Source organism: Notolepis coatsorum (assembly GCF_963971535.1).
Source record: "Notolepis coatsorum genome assembly, chromosome: 3".
In the NCBI taxonomy this organism is placed as follows: Eukaryota; Metazoa; Chordata; class Actinopteri; order Aulopiformes; family Paralepididae; genus Notolepis; species Notolepis coatsorum.
Window position 1 is genome coordinate 106,751,991 of NC_140167.1, and position 27,553 is coordinate 106,779,543.

General features: G+C 43.8%; 1 protein-coding gene across 1 annotated transcript in view; it reads left to right on the plus strand.

Annotated features, from left to right (window-relative positions):
- The window catches only part of LOC311225679 (glypican-6-like), a 633,700-nt gene that overhangs the window by 119,865 nt on the left and 486,282 nt on the right, over nt 1-27,553 (plus strand). Inside the window, exon 2 of the mRNA XM_084311077.1 lies at nt 26,551-26,709. Coding sequence (XP_084167203.1) covers nt 26,551-26,709 — 159 coding nt within the window. The remainder of the gene's footprint in view (nt 1-26,550; nt 26,710-27,553) is intronic.

Consider the following 27,553-nt stretch of genomic DNA (forward strand, 5'->3'; position numbering starts at 1 on the left):
TGGGAGCCGTTAAGGAAGCCGGTTCCCCAGGGGAAGTCGGCTAGGCCGTTGGCGTCGTGGAGTGACCAGGTGTACATCGCCTCGACACAGAGCCTGGCTGCGACCTCCAACATTGCGCAGATGGTGCGCTACATGTCAGGGCTGATGGCGGGCGGGTCGGTACTAGATGACCATCAACGGTACCTTCACGCCCAGGCGGCTGGAGCCATCCTGCAACTAACCCAGCTGCGGGCGATAGCCACCGGGAAGGAGAGCGCGCTGGCCACTCTCATCCAGCGCCACCTTTGGCTGGAGCAGGCGCGGGTGCCGGACCAGAGGAGGATTCCGCTGCTCACGGCCCCCCTCTCCGATGCTGGACTCTTCGGGTCGGCCATGCAGCAGATGACGACAGCCTGCAGGGAGATGGAGGAGGAGCGCTCCGTGCTCCAGCCCCATTTCCCCTGACCCGATGCCACCAGTGATGTACGGAGGAAGCAACGCCGGCAGAGGCCTGCGGCCGTTGCCACCATCACCGCCGGCGCTGCTGGGCCTTCCGCCAAGAAGGCCAGCGGGTCGTCCCACGCCCGGAGGGTACGGTAGGGATCGACGTGACCAGGAGCCTCCCCAGCACCGTCCCTCCGGGCCGGCTCCTCGTGGAGGCAAACGGCGCTCTGCACGCGGCAGGCGGCGCTAGTGACTCCCTGTTTCCCCCCCCCCCCCCCCCCCCCCCCCAACATATAATTTTGTTATTAAATAAAAAGTCCCAAAACGTGTTTGTTCACTATATATTGGGGATACGATGTATAACCCTCACCTAGCTGTGGGGTTGTGTGCTTGCTTAGGGAGTGGGGCAGTTTTCTTTGAATTTTTTTTCTGGTCGCTATATATATGTGTGCTTAGCAAGGCCTGTGGCTAGCACCCGGTCGAAAGACTTGTCTTCTCTCATCATAAAAGACGGCGTTCTTCTTGCAGTAGTAAGAGTGAACTTTACCTTTTTTATCTGAGGGGGTTGTGTGTATTCTGTTACGTTTGGGAAACGTGGCATCGAGTCCACAACTGGGTTGAGCCTACAGAAGTGATGAATGAATGAATGAAATGAATGAATGAATGAATTAATGAATACTTTATTTAACAGATTGCAGAATGGGTACAATACAGTACGGCTCAATACACACAATTGTTAAGGGGATGCAGACCTGAGAAAGACGTTTGTCTTGTTTACATCAGGGTCCCCCATTTTCAATTCATATAGACATTTATGACATACACAACATACATGACATTTATGGCATAGGGACATATAGGTATTTAGTACTGATACATTTGTGACATAAACAGTATTCAAATATACAGTACTGTTACCCCTAGATCCTGACAGAGTATATATATATATGATGGGGAGGGGACTGTACATTAGGAGGGGGTGGGTGGGTGGGAGAGAAATATACATATGGCGGGGAGGGAATATATACATGCGGTGGGGAGGAGACTGTCTATTAGGAGGTGGTGGGGGTGGTGATCACATATGTAGCTATTGTACCGAGGTCTTTGAACCCTCACTTTAACGTCTTTTGTTTTTTCTTTACTTGGTAAAGGTATAAAATGCGGGTGGCAAGTTTTTTCGCACATGAGCCTGAAGCCTTGTATAAAAGCCAGTTTTTTACACAAACGAGTTTATCGTCTGTGGCTGGCGTGCAATCTGTTAAGCTTTATCCTAGCGGTATATACGCTTTTCATGTAGCATGCTAGACAACTGGTGTCATGCGCTGCTTGTTATTTTCATCGTATCCGGGGTGTGGGGTCATAGGGGGTGAACTGATAAACCCCTCCCCCCTTTTACTGATTGGCCAGGGGGTTGGACCTCCTGTTCGTCGGTCTTCCTATCGAGCTGTGGGGTCAGCGCGTCACAGGGAGAGGAAAGGGGGGGGGGGAGGGTAGACTCGACGACTCACGTTCATCTCCGGGGGGAGATGACGGAGTAGATCAAAACATTGGCGGATGGGTCTCACGCCCGTGGTGTGGGCCACCCGGTGCAGTGCATTCACGTACTGACCATCTTGGTGGCGCCCTCTGTGATGTTTTGGATCGACACGCGTACCTACCCCCCTCTTAGGACTGGGGATGGCGGCATGACTAGGACACGGGACTGGTTCTGGTCACGCCGGACCAGGTCAGTTAACCCATTGTCCACCGGGGCGCAGATCTGCTGTTCTGGTACCCTGAAGGACTTTGTGCTTTTCCGGGGGGGAAAATGCCGGGTCGGCCCGGCCGTCGCAGGGTTTGATATCATGGATGTGTGTGTCATATGTATGCCACTACGAGTTGCCCTTCACAGTGACGTGCTTGGTCCATACTGTGTTGTACCTTGCGCTGTTTTTTTTTTTGTGAACAAATTCTTTTTTTTTACATGACATACAAACATTTACAGTATAAATCCACTATAAATCACAGGGCTATTACCGACATAATACTAACAATCATGACAGCCCGGTTTTTAAAATTAAAATAGATGTCGATTAAAGATTAAAGATATACACATTAATTACAATACAATACAACACATAAATGCTCTTGCTCGTTCTTCCCCCCCCCCACTGGGCCCCCCTTGAATACATCCATTATTCCGCTTGATACCAAGGATTAAAAGTTCATATAATGCTTTATCCTCTCCACCACTTCTAACCAGATTGCTATGCTGGCTTCATTAACACCTAGAATTCGTGCGGTAGATATCTCTAGGTAAATCACATCAAGATAGGTAAGAATCCATACCCTCCGACACATTTTATCAGGTTGAATCCAGCGTGATGCTATTCGCTTTTTGGCAGCCGTAAGACCGGACAAGATTATCCTTTTTATAAGTACAGAGTGTGATAATTGAGAGACATCATTCAGCAACAATACAGAAGGCATTACAGGTATTGTCAAAAACAAAAATCCTGATAATAGTGTGGTTATTTCTTCCCAAAATATCTTAACAGGCGGGCATTCCCAATACATATGCATAAATGTACCACTATCACCGTTTGTACATAAGGAACATCCAGAGTCTTGTTTAAGCCCCATAAGCCCCATACGGTTCAGAGTAAATCCTATGAATAAAATTAAGATTAATCTGTTGATGATCCGGGTTATGTGACGATAGCCGAACGTTTGCCCAGACTTCAGCCCAATCAAAATCGACTTCCAAGTGTGGTATATCCCTCCTCCAAACTGAGTCTAGGGGAAGGATTTCATACGAAGATGTAAGTAAGTGACAGTAAAAGTCCGAGACAAAACCTCTCGATGTCTCCCTTTCATAAAAGAATTTGTGATATCTGTGGTGCTCCAGTGGTACCTATAATGGGACTCCATGAGCCTTCAAACATGCTAATAACTGTCTGTAGAAATAGTATGTGGAACTGGTGAGGTTAAATTTGTTATGTATATCTTGATAGCTACAGAAACCCTGTTCGTTGAATATATCTCCCAATGTATGTATGCCATTCTTTTCCCATTTGGGAAATCTGATAGGTTGTTGTGCAATAAGGAGTGTATTGTTATTAAATATGGGAGAGTGTCTATGCCATTTATGTTGGTTAGTAAAAGAAAATTGTGTTTCACGCCATATCCGGATCATATGTGTAATAATAGGGCCAAATTTCATGTTGCATTGCTTAATTGATAGGTTGGTGTATACTACATCCTGCAGTCTATGTGGTGCCACAATGTTTTCTTCTAATGTTCTCCAAGATACGGATGCTTGAGAATCAAACCAGGTGATCAGTGGTCTTAAAGAGTACGCTTTAAAGTAGTAGTATGGAAATGCTAGACCTCCGTCGGCTTTATTTCTCTGTGCGGTGGATCTTTTTATTCGTGGAGGTTTGTTGTTCCAAATAAATTTATATGCGGCGGAATGTAATTTTTTCTAGTAAACAGCATGTAACGGTAGCATTGAACTGAAGAAGTTGATTCTAGGTAAAATATCCATCTTAACTATTGATACTCGGGCCTGTACTGAGTTTTTAAGTTTTGACCACCTGTCAAAGTCATTTGTGATCCTATCTTGGATTCCTGTATAATTATACTTCACTGTTTGGCATATAGTGGGGAATATTTCAACTCCAAGACATCTAAAGTGTTCTACCATTTGTATATTTTCTGGAAGGAAGGTAGCCTTTGCAGTGACATTAAGTGGAAAGAAGGCTGATTTTGGCCAGTTTATCCTAAATCCTGATAGATTTCCAAAATCATCTATCAGTTTGAGAAGATGAGGCAGTGAGGTGGTAGGGTTTTGCATGAACAATATTACATCGTCCGCATATAAACTAATATGATGCTGTGTGCCCCTAATTGAGATCGGCTCTATGGATTGGGATTGTCTTATATACTGTGCTAAAGGTTCTAAGGATAGAGCAAGACGAGCGCGAGACAGGAAAGAGAGGGGAGGTGAATTTACCTGTTATAACCATGGCCGATGGCTCTGTGTATAGTACTTTAATCATATTAATGAATCCTACTCCTAACCCCATCCTTCCGAGTACTGCCCATAAATAAGACCATTCCAACCTATCAAAGGCCTTCATCGCATCCAAGGATAATATAGCTGTAGGAGGCACGGCATCCTTGCTGGTGTCTATCACATGTAGTAACCGTCTAATATTATCCGTGATCAGGCGGCCTCTTATGAAGCCTGTCTGATCAGGATGAACTAAAGATGTCATATGCTTTTGAAGTCTGATGGCTAGTACCTTAGCATACAGCTTGAGATCGGTTCCGAGGAGGCTTAAGGGTCTATAACTACCACATTCGGTGGGGTTTTTGTCTTTTTTAAGGAGGACAGATATGAGTGCCATATTGACGTCCCTGGGGAAGTTCCCCTCTTTGATTGAGTATAAAATCATATCAAGTAATAGGGGTCCGATTACATCCCAACATGATAGGTACAGCTCTGGTGGGATACCATCCCATCCAGGAGCCTTACCACTTTGCAATTCAGATATAGCCTCCCTAAGTTCCTCTAGTGTAATAGGTGTTTCTAACTGTTTAGCGTCTTCCTCTGAGAGTTTAGGTAGGTTAATTTGATCAAGAAATGTATCCATTTTATTATGATCGAAAACCACTTCTGACTTGTACAAGTTGGAGTAAAACTCTCTGAAAGTCTCGTTGATCTTTTTGGGGTCTGTAACAAGTCCTTGTTGGTCCTTACTAGTAGGGATATCAGCAAATTGTGCATTGGATCATATCTTCATAGCTAGTAGGTGACTTGGTTTAGAGCCATGAAAGTAATAATGTTGTCTTGTACTGCGTATTTGAAATTCAGATTGTTGTCTTAAAATGGAGTTAATCTCTTTTTTTAACACATTAATTTGAGACTCCAATTGACCCGAGTAGTTGTGTTGTAAAGAAGAGAATAACGACGAGTGAATCGTTTCCAGCTCTACCAATTTGGAATGCCGTTTCTTACGGAGGATGGATGCAAAGACCGTAGTGTTGTCCTTGATAAAACTCTTTACCGAAATCCATAACATTCTGGGGTCCTTTACCGAACCCGCATTAGTCTCCAGGAATTTATCTAGTTTATCTTTGAGTTGTAAAAGGTATTCAGTGTTTTTCAGCAGTGTCGAGTTGAAGCGCCATCTTGGGGCTCGGGATGTCAGTCTACCAAATGAGCCCTTCAGGAGTAAATATCTGTGATCTGATAATGCACTAGGTTCCAATTCCACGTCAAATCTATCAAATAGTCTAGGGGATGCAAAAACATAATCTATTCTGGAGAATGACTTGTGTCTTGCTGAGAAAAAAGAATACTCTCTGGCCGTTGGGTTGACTAATCGCCATAGATCATTTACACCTGTATTCTTGGCCCAATCCTTTAGTGCATTATATGCATGTTTCTGATCTTTGGTAGTGGTGGTATTAGATTTATCAATCAAAGGATCCCAGATGGCATTAAAATTTGCACCAATTATAAATGAGTACTCAGGGATGTCCAACATTGCATTAGTGAGTGTTGCGTAGAAGTTGGCGTCGTGAAGATTAGGGGCATAAGCCGCTACCAACGCGATTTTCCTGTTACTGTATTCTATTTTAGCAATAGTTATTCGGCCGTCTGTATCAGACCCTACGTCCAACTATTTAATATTCAAGTTCTGTTTCACGGGATCTAGTTCCAAAATATGAGTAGCTAATGTTATGATATATTTTGTCCGCCAGCTTTACATTTTCAGCCTCTAAAAGGTGCGTTTCGCTTAAAAGAGCCACATCAACCTGTTTGCTTTTCAACAATGTAAGCAATGTAATGCTTTTGCATTTATGTTGTTTGTTCAGTCCCCTAGTATTCCAAATTATTATATTCAGACTAGCCATAATCTAAACATGTTGCCGTATTCTTGTGTGCAAGTCGTCTGGAGAAGCGATTCACAATATATATATATCCAATTATTGAGGTCCTGTTGAGAGCAGAGCTTGAGCACAATAACAAACACCCATACATATAATCCCTTATCCCCCTAAAACCCCATAGGATTTCGACCCTCCCCCCCTTACACGACCAGTCTGCATACCGAGCGATTCATCCTTAACTTTCCTATGTATGCCATAGGATCTAACATTCTAAATTCTACCATAAGTAGAATGTCAACTGTGGCTTGGCCACTCTCCCGCTAAATAAAAATGTATTAAATAAAATAGAAATAAAAATAAAAATAAGCTTCAAATATCATACTATAATCACTTACATTTTATACGAACTTGTGTAAGTTAAAACAACCCACGAATAATAGAGAGGTATTGAACTGAATAGAGAACCTCAAAGAAAGAGAACATTTACTTAGCTCTTGAAAGAGCTTTGCTATGCTTAAACACCTAGATCAGGGGTGGCCAACCCGCGGCTCGCGAGCCGCATGTGGCTCTTTGCCCGTCAATATGTGGCTCTTTCATCCAAAAAAATAATAATAATAATTATTATAATATATATATATATATATATATTATTTTTTTTACTTTTTTTTTTATGTCACTCATTCCATAAGGACGTAGAATAAACTTTTTTTTTTTTTTAATGGTCCATTTGCATGTTCTTGGTATCTGAATCTAGGGACATATGGATCAGTGTCAGAAATAGTGTGTCTGTTACTAGGCTTGAGTAAATTGTAATGAACCAAAGGAGAATATCAATTCTATTTAAAAAAAAATTATAATTATCTTTGACTGTGAATAACACCATGCTAAAATTGACCAGACCTGAAAAATCTAAGCAAATGAATAAAGGGAAGATGATTAAACAGAAGGTTTTGTAGATACAGTACTGAATTCTGCCATCTTTTTTATAATGTACATTTCTCCACCATTTTTCATCGTATTGCAACACCGTTTTTTGCAAGACGTTCACAGAAAGGTAGAGAAACTAATTGCGTTCTGTTTTATGGCAATAACGTTTAGGTTTGTCGGAGATAATCCCAAAAAATAAGAGAAATAAAAAAGTTTATCCAGAAGTCAGATGATTGACAGGGGCTGGTGTGAGCTGGTTAGGGTAGTTTTTCGAAATTCGAAAGCCCTGAGTCTCTTCCTTCAAAAGACTACACTCACTTTTGGATGTGCCACTTCCTCCTGTCAATATGCGCCGGTTTCCGACTCAATGCCCTGAGATTTCTATAATCTTATATTTCACTAATAACAATTAAAAGCATTGGTAAACAAACGTAATGCTGAAAATATACACTTTTACTGTATATCTCGGGCTTAAGAGGTTAACCCTGTGAGGCCCAAATAAAAAAGACATTAGCAACTTCAGAGGCCAGAGGGTGGGACATATACCGTAATTCCTCTAATAGTAACCCCGGCTTGTATTTGTTTCAACTGTAGCAGGTACCAGGCTTGTATTAGGAGGAGGCCTGTATAAGAGGGAGGCCTATATTTCAAATTTTCAAACGGATCATAATGAATAAATCAACATTTTGTGTCAGTTTGAACCCAGTAAAATGTACTGGGTTCATTTATTGAAACCAAGTACTGTATGAAATAGTAAACAGTGCAATTACAGGTGGTCACTGGTCATTTCAACGTTTTCAAAGTGAAATCAAGTAACTAGCTCAGTATGCAGCTCAGTATATTAGTAACCCGGCTTGTATTAGGAGGCCGGCTTATAATTGCTTAGCTCAAGAGCGCACCCGGCCATTAATAGAGACCCGGCTTGTATTTGAGACCCGGTTACTATTAGAGGAATTACGGTAAACACATTTACTATCAAATAGCATTGTGAGGCTGAACAACAGGACCAATTGACTATACATGTGCTTAACATTTTTAAATGGCTAAAAGTGATTTTGTAATTTTGCAACCGTGGGTCTCACATGGTACTTTTAACCCTGTGAGGCCCAAATAAAAAAGACATTAGCAACTTCAGAGGCCAGAGGGTGAGACCTAAACATGAAGGGTGCCGTGACTGAAAAAAAAAAGTCGATTTTACTAGTTTAGTGGTTTCCCGGACGATAAAATCTGTATCTGCGGCGGCTACGTGGCGTAGTGGGCAAGACGCTCGCCACGAAATCTGGAGACGCTGGGCTTGCCTGTTCGAGCCCAGCGCTCCACATTTGCTTTCAGTTTAGCTGGTCGTCCGTACTAATACACATTGGCCATATTAGGGGGTGGGAAACTGATGGGTGGGGATCGGGCGTTGTGGACAGCGACTCCTACAGGTCGGTTGGTGCGCCTGCGCAGTAGAATCAGGAAGTGTCGGGGGCAGCGTGAGCCTCCCACGCGTTACTCCTCGCCACTGAGAGATCGAGCTGCGCAGGTGAAAAGATGCGACTGCTGTTACCTCAAGTACCGGAGGGGACTTGTGCTATGTATGACTTAGTCCACATTGCAGCCGGCTTGTGGGAGGCAAGAAACAGCATTCGTGACAGGGGAGGGTTGAATTGGATGATACGAAATTGGGATGGGAGAAAATATAGAAAAATGGGAGAAAAAGTGGATCAAAAAAAAAATCTGTATCTGCGGAGGTGGTAGTAGCGGTTGGGGAGGAGGCAATCTCGTCAATTTCCTCTGCTAGCTTACGCACGAAACCCGAACCCTTAGACGGGTCCTCTGAACTTGGTTTTGCAACCGTTCTATCTTTCTTTGCTGGCATCTCGATTCTTTCAGTCAATATAGTTAGTTGATAATCTCAGTTTAAACGCATTGGTGGTATATAAATATGTTTTTAAAGCGAAAATAAAAAAAACGGGTTAGCAGCTGTGTCACATGCGACTACTCCATGGCTGTCGAGGAGCTTTTTCTATTGAACCCCTCTGGCATCCCTGTGTAGGTCCCGGTCTGCCGGGCCCAGGTCCGAACTCGTTCTCGTCGACCTGTTGGCCTGGGTTAACCCTTTAAAAACTGAAACACTTGTACTGCCTGTATAGCCGGTGTATACGCGCAGTTATGTTTCTGAGTTTTTTCTTTGTGGGTTAAAGGAACAACCGCCTCCTGTTAAACTAAACATAGGGGGGTGGTTGGTACCCCGGTGTGTTGGTAGCAGAGTCGACTCTCGGGTTGAGGCCGGGCTTGACCCTGTCTGCCCGCGAGTGTGCCCCGCACCTTTCATGATGTCTGCCAATCGTGTCAGCCTTCTCTTGAACCTCAACCCCGCTGGAGGGGTCGGGTTTGTGGAGGTTGCGACATGGTGCACAGTATACCGAACGCCCCTTCCGCCGGGGTACTGTTCTCACAGTAGACCCCTTAGGCGCCTGTCTAGTCCGCAGTGCTCCGGGCACAGGTCGAGTTATGCTCTTGGGGCCTGTTGCCTGGATTGAGGGATCAACCTCTTTGAGGGTTGTCTCCCTGGCGAGCCAACTGGCCCCACAGTGTTGTGGGGGTGTAGCTTCTTGTGGAGTGCTTCAGAGCGGCGTGCCAAGGGGGGAAGGGCCTGCTCTTGGTTTGGGCCCTGTCCGATACGCTGGCGATGTGGGGGGTGGTGTCACCAGTGACCGTCTGGTGGGTTCCCGATGCTACGGCATTGTTGGCCTCACCAGGCCCCCTTTTTCAGGGGGTCCTGGCCCTCAGGTTGTTCCTAGGGCTGGGTCCTCCTCCACGCTCCGCTGCTACGGCCTTGCCACGCGGTTGGGTTTTTGACCTTCGACCCGTGATGTTGGGGGCTGTGACGGGGGTGTTTTGCTTCCCGTCCGTTCCCTGGTGGCATGTGGGATGCGTGCCTGAGTGGTCGCGGGTCCTTCTGTGTGAAGGTAAGTCCCACGGTCTGCTCACCCTGTGCGTTTTGAGGTGCTAAACCCTCTTCGCACAGTCTGATCCGATTCCCTCCCGTCCTCCTCTAGGGGGGTCCAGGGGGCTCGGGTCCTCCCCGGTTCTGATGGTTGTGGGGGGCCTCAGTGGGTACATCTGTCGAGCTTCCGCTCTGCTCAGCTCCTGTGTTCCACTACGAGCAGAGCGTAAGCTATTACGATATATAACATACTGTTATTCTATAACCATAGTTATATGAGTATAGCGAGCGCTCTGCTCGGACTCACTGAGGGCCCCGTGGTCTTCGCCTTCGGTGGTGAAAAACTTGGGAAGGAGCTGATGGTGTGGCCACGACCCCGCTTATGTAGAGGAGCGGATGTGGGTGTGGCCAGGCGGATGGGTGTGTGCATGTGGAGAAGATTATTCATTATTAGACTGGATAAAGGGACAGTTCCACTACGAGCAGAGCGCTCGCTATACTCATATAACTATGGTTATAGAATAACCGTATGTTATTTTTCCATTGTACGAATTGTTAAGCTTATGGAATGTAAGGGAAATCTGATCCTAGGTCTGCGACTAAAGCCAGGAGTCTACGCTGTGGCGACGTCAGTCACCAGCGCCAAATGGCAGTGTAGTTTCCCAGTGAACGAAAACATAAACGTTGTTATTTTGCTACCTTTACGATTAATTGCGAATATTTTCATGAGACGATTTAGAAAGGGCAATGGGGAAATACATTGCTTTGGACAGAGGGGGGAACACAGAAAAACATAAATGACGTAACCACTACACCTCCCTATGAAAGCGAACCATTTATAGAATTGTGATGTAGTTTCTATTGAGACCCCTGTTAGCTAAACACAGCAGTGGCATCTAATATACAAACCACTGAATGTGTAGCTCAAAACAAACATATGCCCAGAAACAGAATAGAACAAAGGGATAATAAGACACAGAACATGTACATTGTATGTCATCATATAATAAACATGAATGTTTACAAGGCAGTAAAATATTGCAGTGAGTTATCAATATAAAAGCATTGGTCCTCATTCTCGAACGGACATACGTAAAACTTACCAAGGATTCCTTTCGTAACTCGATTTACATACTTATTCGGCATTCTCGAACGGCTTGATATTGTAAATTCTTTGTAGGATTTACGTAGGATTTATGTACTCGAAAAGGCAGTTGTAAATTGGACAGACCGGTGTGCGCCCGTGGTTTCAACAGCTTTCTCTGGGCCAAGTCATTGGGGATTGCCGATACTACAGACATCCGTGGAATAAAAAAATTATAATGATAATTAATATGATTTTTTGCATTTATAGTCCTGACTCAATGAAGCATTGTGAGCATTACACACACACTGCAAACTAAATAAATAAAAACGAAACCGATCGCCGCGGATATACGTAGCTATAGAAGAGTAGTAGAATATACTATTAATATTCCATATACCGTCTTGTTATTCTTATATTATTTATTGTTGGTTTTAGTCGCAAATTGCGTGCACATGCGTGTACAGTATCAGCTGCTGCATCGTTAATGAACTATAGATTTATGTGGAATTCGTTAATCTATTCTTAGTCTATTCCAGTATATCGCGCAATTGGGTTTAGGGGTGGGGGAAAGAATCGATACGTAGTAGTATCGCGATACTTTGCGTGGCGATACTGTATCGATACAGGGATGCCAAGTATCGATATTTAATTATTCATAAAAAAAGATTATAATAATTGTATAAGGAAATTGCATGCATTGTTAATTTCAATACCTGTAATAGTACAGTAGTCTACACACACACATGGAATATGACTGTAATACAAACAGTTCAGTTTGTCAGGTACATGAAACACAGATTACAGTGTTTCTCTGCTTCAGAAAATACCATGTTCTGCAATAAAAATTATTGAAGTGAGATGAACAGACTGAACTTTATTTTATTAGATAAAACATGTTGACAAAGTTTTACTTTGCAGTTGAAAAAAGGTAATAAATGTAATTTGAGCAAAAAAAAAAAAATAAGAAAAATCGCAATATTTTCAGCGTATCGCGATATATTTAGTACCCCAATACTATCGTATCGTGACGCAAGTATCGCGATAGTATCGTATCGTGAGGTATCTGGCGATTCCCACCCCTAATTGGGTTATTATGCAGCAGACCTGTGAGGCAGGCAGCTTAGTGAAGATACTGTACATCATTTACATTTACATTTACATTTAGTCATTTAGCTGACGCTTTTATCCAAAGCGGCTTACATGTTCTGTACGACAAGCCATCAGGAAGGGCACAACTCTATCAGCTTGTTGTTCATCAAAGTGTTGAGTGCTACAGTGTAGGTTAGTTTATTAGGACAAGTGCATGACAGTACGGTTAGTTAGGGTTAGATTTTTTTTTTTTTTATTCAGATAATGGTTGAAGAAGTGCGTCTTTAGTCGACGGCGAAAGATTGGACGTGTTTCGGCTGTCCTAACTGGGGTGGGTAGTTCATTCCACCATTGTGGGGAAAGGACTGAGAATAGGCGACTTCTCTTTGATGACCCTCCCGGAGCTTGGATAGGAGTAGGTCTGAGGCGACCAGAAGATGCAGAGCGTAGGGGTCTTGAGGGTGTGTAGTTAGAGACCATTGACCGGAGGTAGGCGGGAGCGGTTCCCTTTGCCGCATGGTATGCTAGGTCGAGGGCCTTGAAGCGGATTCGTGCAGCAATGGGGAGCCAGTGCAGGTCCCTAAGAAATGGGGTGACATGGGCCGACTTCGGTAGGTTTGAGATCAGGCGGGCCGCTGCGTTCTGAATGAGTTGAAGAGGCTTAGTGGCAGTGGCCGGGAGGCCAGCGAGCAGTGCGTTGCAGTAGTCGAGGCGGGAGATGACTGTTGATTGGACGAGGAGTTGGGTGGCTTCTTTTGTCAGGAAGGGGCGGATCCTTCTGACGTTGCTCAGGAGGAATCGGCAGGTTCTGGTTGTCGCTGCGATGTGAGCAGAGAAGTTCAACTGGTCGTCGAGGACAACACCAAGGTTCTTGGCGGTCGGGGACGCGGTCACAGCTGCATTCTCGACTGTGATGGAAAGGTCGGTCAGGGGGGAGGATTTGGCCGACATGTGGAGCAATTCTGTTTTGCTTAGGTTCAGTTTGAGGTGGTTGGTCGTAGGGCTGGGCGATATGACCAAAAACGTTATCGCGATAAAATTATAAAATTATTTTCATATAATTCGATATCGATAATTATCGTTGATATAATGTCTGTCAAGTTTAATTAACTTCTTATGCTGCTGCGAATGTCTCAAGTCGAGTTGATGTCGTCATCAGTCCGCGCACGTTAGCAGTAGCCGACAAGCGGAGTATCTCATGACAATAAATATGACACTAAAACTCTCTTCCGCCACAATATATTGAAACGACGTCCACTGTATTCTCGAAGACACTCTGATGTCACGAGACCGCCGCCATCTTGGTATAGGGGGACCATACGGATTTCTACCATCAAATGCATGCGTTGAGGTCCGTTTTTATTACATGTTTTATCACATTCTTGTTCATTTCATAACATTTTCATACGATTTGTTTTGAAAATATTGAGGCCAACATGGCATTTCACTATTTCGAAAGCCTTTCTGGTGATTCTAAGGCGAGATATGAGTCAAAGATCTCCCCCTGATTGACTTGACATAATGTCCATACAAAACACATATAGACATGGCCAACTCTCGAATACCCAAATTGAAGCTGCTGTGTTACGTTTTGTATTAATAACAAACACAGAAATCCAAATCGCAAGTTTCATATAATACCAGCTGATACATCACGGAGGAAAAAGTGGCTGGTGGCTAACGTTCGGCTAACTCGCTCTGTGTTGTGGTCATGGTAGCTACATGCTAAGCTAACGTTAATTACATAATATCGAACCGATAGGAGCTTATCTTATCTAATCTTACGTGGTGGAACCACGTGTGCCACTACCCGATCAAACATCCACATAAGATTAGATAAGATAATAATAATAATAATAATAATAATAATAATAATAATAATAATAATAATAATAATAATAATAATAATAATAATAATAATAATAATAATAACTTTATTTGTATAAGCTCCTATCGGTTCGATATTATGTAATTAACGTTAGCTTAGCATGTAGCTACCACAACCACAACAGCAGAGCGAGTTAGCCGAAAGTTAGCCACCAGCCACTTTTTCCTCCGTGATGGTATAAAACTTGCGATTTGGATTTCTGTTTTTGTCATTAGTACAACGCGTAACACAGCAGCTCTTTGGCATCGTGAAGGACTGAAGAAAATTCCGCTTGATAGTCTTTAATTTGACGCTTTAACGATCCGTTTATGCACTAAATGAAGCGTACACAATGTACCAAGCTTGGAAATCGATATATCGAAACTTTGCGACCACGTTTCATGTTTATTTCGAGGAAATAATTTATCGCGATAGTTATCGTTATCGTTTTATCGCCCAGCCCTAGTTGGTCGTCATCCAGGCGGATATGTCGGACAGACAGGCCGAGATCCGCTCAGAGACGTGGATATCTGAGGGAGGGAAGGAGAGGAAGAGTTGAGTATCGTCGGCATAACAATGGTAGGAGAAGCCATGAGACGTGATAATGTTACCCAGTGATTTAGTGTAGAGAGAGAAGAGAAGGGGTCCTAAAACCGAGCCCTGTGGGACACCCGTCCGCAGGGGGCGGGTGGCCGACAGGGTCCCTCTCCATGACACTTGGTAGGAGCGGTCATTGAGGTATGATGACAGCCATGTCAGCGCAGAGCCAGCCACTCCCATTCTTGCGAGGGCCGCGAGGAGGATCTGGTGGTTGACTGTGTCGAAGGCTGCAGATAGATCTAGGAGAATCAAGACAGAGGAGAGGCCTTTCGCTTTTGCTAAGTGAAGTGCCTCTGTGACGGCAATGAGGGCTGTCTCTGTGGAGTGACCAGTCCTGAAGCCTGACTGATTAGGGTCTAGGAGGTCATTCTGTAAGAGATAAGCAGTAAGTTGGTTGGATACAGCACGTTCAAGTGTTTTAGAGAGGAAGGAGAGAAGAGAGACAGGACGGTAGTTGCATATGACGGTAGGGTTCAGGGATGGTTTTTTTATGAGGGGCGTGACTCTGGCTTGTTTTAGGGAGGTGGGGACCACCCCCGAGTTGAGTGAGGAGTTGATGGTTGCAGTTAGGAATGGGAGGATGTCTGGTGCTATGGTCTGGAGGAGTGGGGAGGGTAGCCGGTCCAGCTGGCATGTAGTCGGACGGTTCGACGTTACCAGTGTCAGGGTCTCGGCTTCTGTAATGGGAGAGAAAGATGACAGAGTGAAGGATGAGGTTCTCGATTCAGCATTTGGAATGGGTGGGGGTTGGGAGAAGGAGCTGCGGATGTTCTCCACTTTTTCCTCAAAGAAGATCGCAAAGTCTTCGGCAGAGAAAGATGAGGGAGGAGGGGGTGGGGGGGGAGTGAGGAGGGAGGACATGGTAGCATGCAGTTTGCGAAGATTCTTGGCAGAGGCCTCGATCCTATGGTGAAAGAAAGAAGCTTTGGCATTAGTAATGGTTTTGGAGAATGTTAACAAGAGGTTGTGATATGTGTCGATGTCAGCAGTGAGGCGTGACTTTCTCTCAGGACCTGTCTTTGTTCTCTCACTGGATCTGTCAGCCATGGACTGGGTGGGGAACGGCGGGCAGGTTTCTCAACGAGGGGACAGAGCTTGTCGAAGGAGGTTGTAAGGGCTGAGAGGAGGGTGGAGGTTGCCATCTCTGTGGAGAGAGCAGAGAAGGTGTCACTCAAAGGTAGAGCGGATAGTATGTCAGAGGAGAGGGTGGAGGGGGATAGGGTGGCCAGGTTGCGTCTGAGTGAGACTGTTTGAGTTGGGGTGAAGACCTTTTGGTTAAGCATGAGAGTTAGTGAGAAGGAGAAGGGGAAGGTTCATTATTAACATTACAATCAGATGTCATGCTAATATGTCATGTTCTACAGTAGGACGTACTACTATAATACCTAATAAAACAAGTAATTCGAATAATAGAGGCCTACTGCTGGAACGATTCGTTTCGCACACAGTACGTGTGTGTGTGTGTGTGTGTGTGTGTGTGTGTGCGTGCGCGTGCACGTGCACGTGCACATGTGTGTGTGTGTGTTTTTGTGTGCTCGCGCGCTGAGGCTGCCTCACTGGATGCTACACAAATGGAGCATTTATCACTCTGGTTGGATGGTGTAGTGTAGTGTACTTGTGCTGTATGGTGACAATACATTTGAATGTGCTGTATGGTGACATCCGGCTTCAACATGGACGGTCGCATTTTACGTAGCTCCCGTAACCAACGCAACAGAGCAACAACAACAAAAAAGTACTTTGCGCATTTTCTACTTTCCCTCCTGTGGATTATGGATTTGTACCTGAATTCACAACTCAAGCAGCAACTCCAGACAGAAGTGGAGGGTAGCGAAAACGTAAATCAACAGTCCCATTGCGACTTCTACTTGTTAACGGGCACGGAGAGGAAACATCCAGCCTTCGGAGCCACGGCGATCCACGCAGTACTTACTGCAAATCCGGAACGAAAGAAATTACCCCCGGCAGGCAAGTGTAATAAGAGATCAATGTTTTTATTATATCTGCTCATGTCGGGTGACATACATCAGAACCCTGGTCCCGTAATGACACGGAACCAGAGACTACAGCAAGAAGCGATGGAGGTTCCCATCGCGACCAACAGCATCAACAACGCAACCTGTGGCTACATCCACAGCGCGGGCGGCGAAGCTCCCCCAATGACGCCACAGCAGACGAGCACACGTGAGGCAGTGACGAGAGGAGGTGAACCGAGGGTCGAAACCATGACGACCATCTCGACGCGGGATGTAAACATCTCGACGCCCGATAGCCGGCTAGCTAGCAGAGCTAACAACGAAAACAACCAGGAACGAGTCCTTTGTTGTTCCAGCACGGCGCGGGACCCGACCCCCCCCTCCCCCCTTCTTTGTTGTTCCAGCACGGCGCGGGACCCGACCCCCCCCTCCCCCCTTCCCACCCACAACAACACAGAGGAACAGATCACAAACGGACAATACTTCGAACCTGCCAACATCAATGAAATAACCAACGCCAATGGACTGAACATTTTTCACATTAACATTAACAGCTTAAAAAACAAATTGGATGAAATCAAACAAATATTCATAAATGGTAAGGCAAACATACTGTGCTTCTCAGAAACTAAGCTCGACGATTCTGTAAAAGATCCAGAGATAGAGATTGAGAACTACTCAATAATCAGGAATGATAGGAACAAACATGGAGGTGGTGTCTGTATGTACATACACAAGGACACCAAATTCATCAACAGAAATGACCTGAATCATAAATCAATTGAAACTGTATGGGTGGAAATCCTATTCGAAAGGGCGAAATCCCTACTGGTTGGCACAGTCTACAGGCCGCCAGATCATAGTGGCTTTTATGATACACTGGATGGGTGTTTAGCTGGAGTTGAGGATGTAGACAAAATTCTTATTGGAGACTGGAACACGGATATGCAACGAAAAGATGCACCCGTCTTCAAGGCCTTCAGTAGGTTTTGTGATCTGCATGGCCTCAGCCAGCTAATCACCCAACCCACACGTGTATGTGAATCAACTCAGACTACCATTGACCTCATTCTGACCTCCGACAAGTCCAAGATCTCAAATAAAGGGGTTATAGCATGTGGGTTAAGTGATCATTATATGATATTCTGTACCCGAAAAAAACTAAAACAAAAGGCTGGCTGCCACAAAACAGTCACATCTAGAGACCTCAAAACCTACTCTAGCGAGGCCTTCAACCTTGAACTGGAGAGTCTGGACTGGTCAGATGAACTCAATGGTACACTGGTTGACGAAACATGGCTAGGTTTCAAAACCAAATTCTCAGCAATACTAAACGACATGGCCCCCCTAAGAACCACCAGGGTAAAAAATCGCGCTGAGCCGTGGATGCACTCCGAAATACTGGCCGCTATGAAAACCAGAGACAAAAAATGCTCTGAGTTTCGTAAAAGTCAGTCAAAGCTTACTAAAAGCACGAGCAGTGAACTCCAAGCCCACGTGACTGAACTCAAACTAGAAAGAAACAGACTAAGAAACGACGTAAACTCCATGATCAAAACTGCAAAAAAGAATTTCATCAATGACAAAACTGAGGAAAACAAAAACAAACCATGTGAACTTTGGAAATTACTCAATAATCAACTAGGATGCAGTAAAAAACTTAAAACCAGATTCTCAAACATAAACATAAAAACGGACAACACGCTCATCACAGACAAGCTGGATGTAGCCAATTACTTAAACATTTTCTTCACAAACATAGCCACAACACTGGTAAACAAACTACCCTCCCACTCAGGGCTTTATGGGGTAGAACACATAGTAGCTTACTACAAAAACCTAGGGGTCCGCAAGGACGACTTCAAGCTGGAAATGGTAACAACAGATGAGGTACTCAATAAACTGAGCGCCCTCCAACCTAACAAGGCCACTGGCCATGACAACATCCCCTCCAAATTCCTCAGAGACTCAGCAGCCGCCATCACACCAATCATCACACACATAATAAACCTCTCCATAAAACAGGGACACGTCCCCAAGGACTTCAAAATTGCGAGGGTGACCCCCTGCACAAAAAGGGCAGCAAATTAGACCCAGGCAACTACCGCCCTGTTTCTATTCTCACCTCCATCTCGAAAGTCATGGAAAAAATAGTCTACGAACAGGTCGAAAAGTACCTAGCGGAAAAAAATCTAATCTACGAATTCCAATCTGGCTTCAGAACATCCCACTCCACTGACACATGCCTTCTCTATTTGAATGACCACATCAAACAAGAGGTGGACGCAGGCAAATACTGTGGCATGGTCATGCTGGACCTACAAAAGGCCTTTGACACGGTCAATCACTCCATTCTGATTGACAAGCTAAAAGCAATTGGTTTTGATAGTCTATCAGTGAGCTGGATGCAATCCTACCTTGAGGGGAGGGAACAGATGGTGGAGGTAAACGGTACTCTATCCCCCCCCCTCACAGTGAGCTGTGGTGTTCCACAAGGAAGCATACTAGGACCGCTACTGTTCCTAATTTATGCAAATGACATGTCGTCAGCTTGTGACTGCAACTTGTTCCTGTTTGCGGACGACTCAGCCCTGCTGGTCTCTGACAAGAACAAGTTACAGGTTGAAAAAACCCACAGCTCGGAACTAGGCAGAATCTGCATATGGCTCGCTGATAACAAACTATCATTACACATGGGCAAAACAGAGTCCATTCTCTTCGGTTCAAATAACAAACTCAGCAAGACCGACGGCTTCTCAGTTACAGTGGGTGACAATATTGTCACAAGGAAAGATGAAATTACCTACCTGGGTTCCATCCTAGAGGCTAATCTCTCCTGTGACAAAATGGCATCCAATGTAATAAAAAAAGTCAACCAACGAACTCGATTCTTGTACCGGATCTCCTCTCTGGTAAACAAGAACACCCTGAAGACTCTGGCAGGAGCACTCATTCAGGGGTACTACGACTATGCTTGCACCTCATGGTACCAAAGCACCTCAAAGGCGCTAAAAACAAAATTACAAACATCTCAAAACAAACTGGTCAGACTACTGCTTGACCTTACTCCTAGAACCCACCTCACCCCTGCCCACTTTGACAACCTAGGATGGCTTAGAGTAGACGACAGAGTACAACAACTTGCAATGGGCCTGGTCTACAAGATACACTACACGACCAAGGTACCCATGTACATGTCAAAATACTTCCCAAAGGTCAGTGAATACCACGATCACAACACCAGAGGGAGCTCCACAAATCATGTTAAACCCAGATTCGGCTCAAATAAGGGACTAAACACGTTTCGCAATTATGCCACATCAATGTGGAACGCCCTACCCAAAGCTGTAAAGGAATGTGGATCACTACCCACTTTCAAAACCTCTCTCAAGGGACACCTACGGGAGACTGCAATTCAACACTGGCCCCTGTAAATATCCTAACCCAACCCCCTCCAATGTACAGTCATTTACCTAGTATGGTTTTGTCAATAGTTCAATGTACAATTGTGTTTGTTTGTACAGTGTCTCCTCCCCCCCCCCCTCAATGTACAGTGTTACTTGTTTATACAGTGTGACCCCCGCCCCCCCCCCAACCACCTCCAATGTAAATTACCCAGTATGGTTGTCAATATCCCAATGTACCCAACCCCCCCCACCCAACCTCCTCCAATGTACAGTTTCTACGTCAAATGTATATACTCTCTTTTCTTGACTCCTTCTGTATCACAAAAAGTACTGTATTTGCAAATCTGGTATGTCATAAATGTATAGATGTACTGTAGCAGTACTGACTATCTGTATGTCATGTATGTCATATATGTCTATATGAATTGAAAATGGGGGACCCTGATGGAAACAAGACAAACGTCTTTCTCAGGTCTGCATCCCCTTAACAATTGTATGTATTGAGCCGTACTGTATTGTACCCATTCTGCAATCTGTTAAATAAAGTTTTCATTCATTCATTCATTCATTCAATCTAATCTCATCTTGAGATCAGTCGCAAATGCTTCTGTTGAATAGCATGGTGGATGATGCTAATACCAAACCTCGCCTTATAGGAGCTGGCGGGGCGTGTCTGTATGCAAAATCAATCAACGAGAACCCGCATTTCAGTTTAAGAATGAATTACATATTTCATTCAGCGGAGCACAGCTGCGGACGTTTCCCCCCACTTACGTAGACCATTTCACGCGTTCAGGAATCCGGAGGATTGTCCAAGATAAATACCAAGGCACTTACGAACACGTTCGAGAATGAGGACCCTTGTTTACAAGCTTATTCAATTCTTTTTTATTGTTTATTCATTATTTTCCACCTCTGGGGCTGGTAATATTTAGCATGTAATAATAATAAACACAGTTTTCATCCCAACAGGCCACCTTGTTTATGGTTTGATTCCGTTTTAAATAGACAATAATAAAAAGAGCAAGATAAAATAGAGTAAAATAGTGCAATAGTGCAGTGCAATAAAATAGTAGAATAGAATGTTTTTTTACAGTGCAATAAAATTGTTCTGGATTACTGTTCAACAGTTCAAAATCGTCTTTACTGTACCTTCTCTGTTTGGTATCCACAGTTTAAAACTTGACATTCTTCCCTCCTGTTTTATACCCAATTTGACCCTTCGAACCTCCCACTCAGGGCAAACCTCCCTCTTAGGGCGCAGTTCCCTCTCTCAGGTTGCAGTTCTAGGCCTTTGTCCTACACAGTTTTAACGCCTGACAGTCTCTTGTTTGATACCCACACAGTTTAATACCTGACAGTTTTGAACCTGTAATAAAAAGTAATAGACAGAGTAAAATAATACAGTGCAATAAAATAGTAGAATATAATAGATAGTGAAATTATGCAATAGAATGGACAGAGTAAATAGTGCTATAGTACAATCAACAGCGGAGTGTTGCGGAGTTAGCTTATTTTTTTAAATATTAAGAGATCTAGCTTCCCTAATGTCCATAGGTAGTGTGTTCCATAACCTTGGTGCATAGTTTGCAAAGGCTGCATCCCCGATTTTCCTTAGACTATGGCTTGGAACCTTCAATAGACCAGTAGTAGATGATCGCAATGTTCTAGGAGGCACATAGTTGACTAGAGAATTTGCAATGTAGCTTGGTCCTGTTCCATTTAGTGCTTTATATATAAGGAGGATGTCCTTGAAATCAATTCTAAATGTTACTGGAAGCCAGTGTAGGTTAGCTAATACTGGACTGATGTGGTCTCTCCTCTTGGTTCTAGTTAGTAGCCTAGCTGCTGAGTTTTGAATGAGTTGGAGTCGTTCTGTGTTTTTTTTGGGAGGCCAGTGAGGAGTGCATTACAGTAGTCAAGTCGGCTTGAGATAAAGGCATGGATCCATTTTTCAGCGTCCTTTTGATTTATAAACGGCCGTACCTTAGCTATTAGGGGTGTAACGGTACGTGTATTCGTCCCGCAAATTTACGGTACGGCCGTCACGGTGCGGTATGCGCAGCCATACGACGAATACGCCTCACAACGCACACACACCAGTCGCGCATGCAGGCAGTCGCGGGTTCCGTGTCCGTGTGAGAACAGCGCGCGGTACACCAAATCCAACTTCAGAGCGGGCGAAAGTGCACGGAGGAAGGCACATTTATATTGAAACAGCTGCAGGGTCATTACAATTTTACAGTTTTCTTTCGTTTTCTTGTTCGCCCAATAATGTCAACCAAATGAAACCAATGAAAAGACACACACACGCGTCGCCAACAAACACACTATTCTCCCCCACCAGACTCTCAGGCACAGCTGATCAAATACAAAAAAGAAACTTACATACTGCTCCTCTCCAGTTGAACTGCTACTGTGTTTAAATCCAAATAATCCTCTTCCATTGTTGTAACATGTCATCTGTTCTCTAGTATTTAGTCTCATGAAGTTAAATTCTCGCTAGAAGTGAAACTGAAACTTAGCAAGGATAAGTTGTTAAAAGGACAGTAGGCAATTAATTTATTCAGTGGATGCCTGAACACAAAATGACACCAGTATCACTGACTACCACGGCAAGCCTATAGAAAATTATTCTATTTAATAATAATTATTATAATAATTATCATAAATATGGCGGCTGGGTGGCGCAGCGGACATTGCGCTCGGCACCAACGCAAGAGACACCGGGTTCAAATCCGGCTGTCGGTGTTGCCTCCGGCTTGGGCCGGCCGTCATACTGGCTCAATTGGCAGAGTCAGCGGGTGGAAGTCGATGGGTGGTAATCTAGATGTTGTGGACAGCGACTCCTACAGGTCGGTTGGGGGACACCTGCACATCAGAGACAGGAAAATAGCGGGGGTAGTGTGAGCCTCCCACACGTTACACCTCGCCAATGAGAGTCCGCGCTGGCAGGTGAAAAGATGTGACAGGCTGCCTCCTCGTGTACCGGAGGGGACACGTGATGCAAGGCTTCTATCCTCCCTACGACCGACCTGTGGGGGGCATATGCGAGCAACATTCAAGACAGGGGAGGGGAGAATTGGAAACGGCGAAATTGGGATGGGAGAAAAATGGAAAATAAGGACAAAAAGTGGACAAATTCTATTTTTTTATTATCATAAATATATAATAATAATTAGAAATTATTATAAATGAAAAAACAAATTATTATAAATTTAATTATACTTTTTTTTCTTCTGTTGTACCGGAATCGTACCAAACCGTGACCCCAATACCGAGGTACGTACCGAACCGTGGCTTCTGTGTACCGTTACACCCCTATTAGCTATGTTTCTAAGGTGGAAAAATGATGTTTTTGTCACCTTGCTGATGTGTGATTTAAAGCTTAGGTCTGAGTCTATTATAACACCAAGACTTGTAACTTCGGGTTTGATCCAAGGAGTAAGTTGCCCCATATTGCTCTGTAACATTTCCTTTTTTGTTATAGGACCGACTAATAGGATTTCAGTTTTGCCCTCATTTAATTTTAGGAAGTTGTTCGTCATCCATTTGTTTATTGCTAAGAGACAGGCGGAAATAGAGTTAATAGCTGTGTGATCATTTGGTTCAGCGGAGATGTACAATTGTGTGTCATCTGCGTAACTATGGAAACATACATTGTGTTTTCTAATGATGTCTCCGAGTGGCAGCATGTATAGTGAGAATAATAATGTACCCAATTTCAAGCACTTTAATTAAGTTATGTAATTGCGAGGCTACATGCAGAGTGGTGCAGAATGACCACCATGTGTTAAACTAGGGTGACCATATTTTGATTTCCAAAAAAGAGGACATGCTGGCCCTAGCCTCGAGATTCTTAATGATACTTTGCACAATCGAAGCGGGCATGGCCACCTTCATTTCACTATATGTCTTGTGTATGTATGTGATGAATAAACCTCTTGAATCTTGAATCTCTACTCAAAGTTTACTCAAAGATGCCTTATTGTTTTAACTTCTTAACATGCACCCATAAAAGTGGCAATTTTTTTTACTTGAACTTGAGGACTGCATACTTTTTTTGCAAAGCTTATCTTTATACTTTATGCTTATAGGGAGGCGTAGTGGTTACGTTATTGTTGTTTCCGGCCGGTCCACCTCGCTTGAAATTGCAATGTATTTCCAATGGACACATTTCTAAATCGTCTCGTATAAAACAAATAAAGCATGAACATTGGCATGGCATACTTTTCTGTGTGTATTCATCCACAATCTATAGCTCAACATTAAACAATTAGCAATTAATCGTAAAATAATTACGTTGAATTTTATTTCAACCAAAAAAGCTTAAACAATAATGTTAGTGATAGAAGGGAACTAATTTTGTGCAAAAATGGAAAGCTTGCCAATGTTCATGAAGCAGAATTATTACAATAGCCGATAATACATTTTCCCAATGATAAATCCCTAAACAGGTGGACCGTGCGGGCGGTCCAAAGTGACGTCAGACTACACCTCCCTATAGTACATGCATAAGCCTGGTCTCTTTTGAAAGATTCTGAAGTTACTAATGCAAACAAGGAAAATCACTTTTAGTGCTAATGAAATAGAGTAGCATATAGGTCTGAACTTGAGTTGAACTTGAACTTGTGTACTCACATTTTTCTGTAGTGGTTGCAATATCCCAAATTTAACCACATAACATGCGCCCAGAAAAGTGGCCAATTTTCTTTTACTTGAACTTGAGGACTGTATACTTTTTTTGCAAAGCTTATCTTTATACTTTATGCTTAGCACACTCATAAGCCTGGTCTCTTTTGAAAGATAACATTCTGAAGTTTCTTAGACAATAAAGAAAAATCACTTTTAGTGCTAATGAGTAACATAGGGCTGAACTTGAGTTGAACTTGAACTTGTGTACTCACGTTTTTGTGTAGTAGTTGCAATATTCCAAAATAATATATGTATATTTTTGTATAAGCTGGAACAGACAGCAAATCCATAGCCTGAAGTCTTATGTAGTACAGGTCCACATTTTATAAAAATCTGTTCAGAAATTTGTAGGGCTGTCCCCGACTAAGGATTTGGATAGTCGACTATGATTGGCCAAAATTTGCCGTTAGTCTACTATTAGTCAAAAAAAATTATATATATATAATAATTTTTATCTTTTTTTTTAATCATTCCATTTGGGCTGTGGGGGTGCTTAATGTCTGAAGGAGTCGACTGAAGGCTTCTTGTCCTCTGCAAAAGCATGCAATTGGTCCACTGATGGATACATCTTGATATTTGTCTAGTCTAGTGTGTTCATTAGATGGGTTAAATCCTCTTTCAGTGCCTCTGTGCCTGTTTTAGTAGGCAGTTAGCCTCTGGTATGCGTGCCATTAGTGTTAGAAGCCTCTTTTCTTTTGGAAAGAATGCAAAAAAAAACATTAAAAAAAAAAAGTAAAAAGAAAAGAAAATGTTGTATTCGACTAAGAGGTTGGCAGTCGACTACGGCTCCTTTCGACCGATTAATAGGGGTCAGCCCTAGAAATTAGTCTTCTAGAGACATCCGGGTAAACCGTGTGCCAAGAAAAAAGCTCTCCATCTCTCCATTTCCTGATCCAAGTAAATTCATTCGGAATTTGTATCACTTGATCCTGTCTTCGTTTGTCAACACCCCCACGTGGGATATCACACTCATTGTCTGCTACAAGTTACAACGCTGACCAATCATTTTCGCAATCGATGACTTCTGGAGCCTCAGGAGTCTGGGGTGATAATCTGACGCACGCACGTAAAAAGACGCTCGCCTGACATATCGGTATGTAACTCGAGAACCGATGAACGGATTTTGTCGTGTAAGATGGCATTCGAACGGCAACAAATAGAGCTTTAATTCGGTAATTTATATGTTAGAGAAATGCCGCCCAGAGCCTTCAGACGCTCGCAAAGTGCCGTGAAACTGAAACTGAAAAACCCGGAAATGTTCATGAATTTATAAACCCCCCCGGACGCCCCCGGACAGGGCGTGAAAAGAGGACATGTCCGGGCAAAACAGGACGTTTGGTCACCCTACCTGTTCAATAAATGTATCAATCGTTTTCAAGCAGCTAGCCTCTTGCCACTGGGAGAGCTTTGGGTTTTGGTCTGCTCTCCTCTACCGCGAAGATACAATGGAATTAGCCATGGTTTCGGTGTTGGCACAGTGTGGCAAAAATACAAAAAATCCCTTTTTTTTGTGCATGACGCTTTGTGGAAATGTTCTGTTCAGACTAGTGTCCCTTTTTGTGTACCGATCCTTTGTTTTCTATTTGTATAAAGACTCAAATGGCTGTGGGGGAGTTATCATTCCTTGGGACTGTATGTAGACAAACATCTCTGGTTTGTTTTCGCAGGTGAACATCTTCGTGTCTGTCCCCAGGGCAACACGTGTTGCACCCAGGAAATGGAGGACAAATTTGGCCAGCAAAGCAAGCAAGAGTTTGAGAACCTGGTAGATGAAACGAGTCACGAATTGAGAACCACCTTCGTCTCCAGGCATAAAAAGTTTGACGGTAAGCATTAGAGCATTTGCATCATGTTTAAATGCACTGCAGTACACTGTACATATTCAATTGCCTATGGATATTCTTGCCTTTTTCAGCCTCCAATTCATTTGAGACAAAACTAATTATTTTGTTGAAACAGGAGTTTCAGAGGATTCAGAGATTGTACAGTATGTGTAAATTTGTGATGGCGCTCACTGTTTGTAGCTCTCCCCGGCTGTCCTCCCTCCGGAGGAAACAGGAAATAAATGAAAAGACCATTAATGTGGCTCAGAGTGAGGAACTCCTCCATGTTGGGTTGGACAAACATGGCTCCTTGCACAGCAGATTGACAGCTGGAACAGGGGGGTGGGAGAGAGAGCGCCAGCCTACATTATTAAGGGTGCTCCGCTGGTCTCGGCACTTTGTATGATCCACACTTTAGCCCCAACAGTGACTCTCCTGACCACTAATTGACTAGCTAGCTTTTGTGAGGGAGAATCTCCTCTTCACCAAAATGCAAGTCTCTCCCACTTTCTCCCTCCCTCTTGGTAGCCTTCTACTTACAGTTTAATGAGTGATTATAATACCTCCGGCAACAGCTCCCTTGGTAGGCTCTGCAGTGTGGGTAGTGGCCGCTCATTACGATTGACAGCGGTGGCGGTTGGAGGTAGAGGAGATGGAGGTGAAGATCGGGTCAGATCCAGACGCTGACCGTCACTGTCATGTTGAGAGGCTCTGTGTTGAATATGTGATAAACTAGTTCATCATGTGAGCTTGTGTTGCAGAGGAATCCTAAGTAGGGTGTGCGCATCATCTATCTGTGTCTGAATGAGTGTTGGTTTGTGTTTATTTTAACCTTCCTGTGAACATA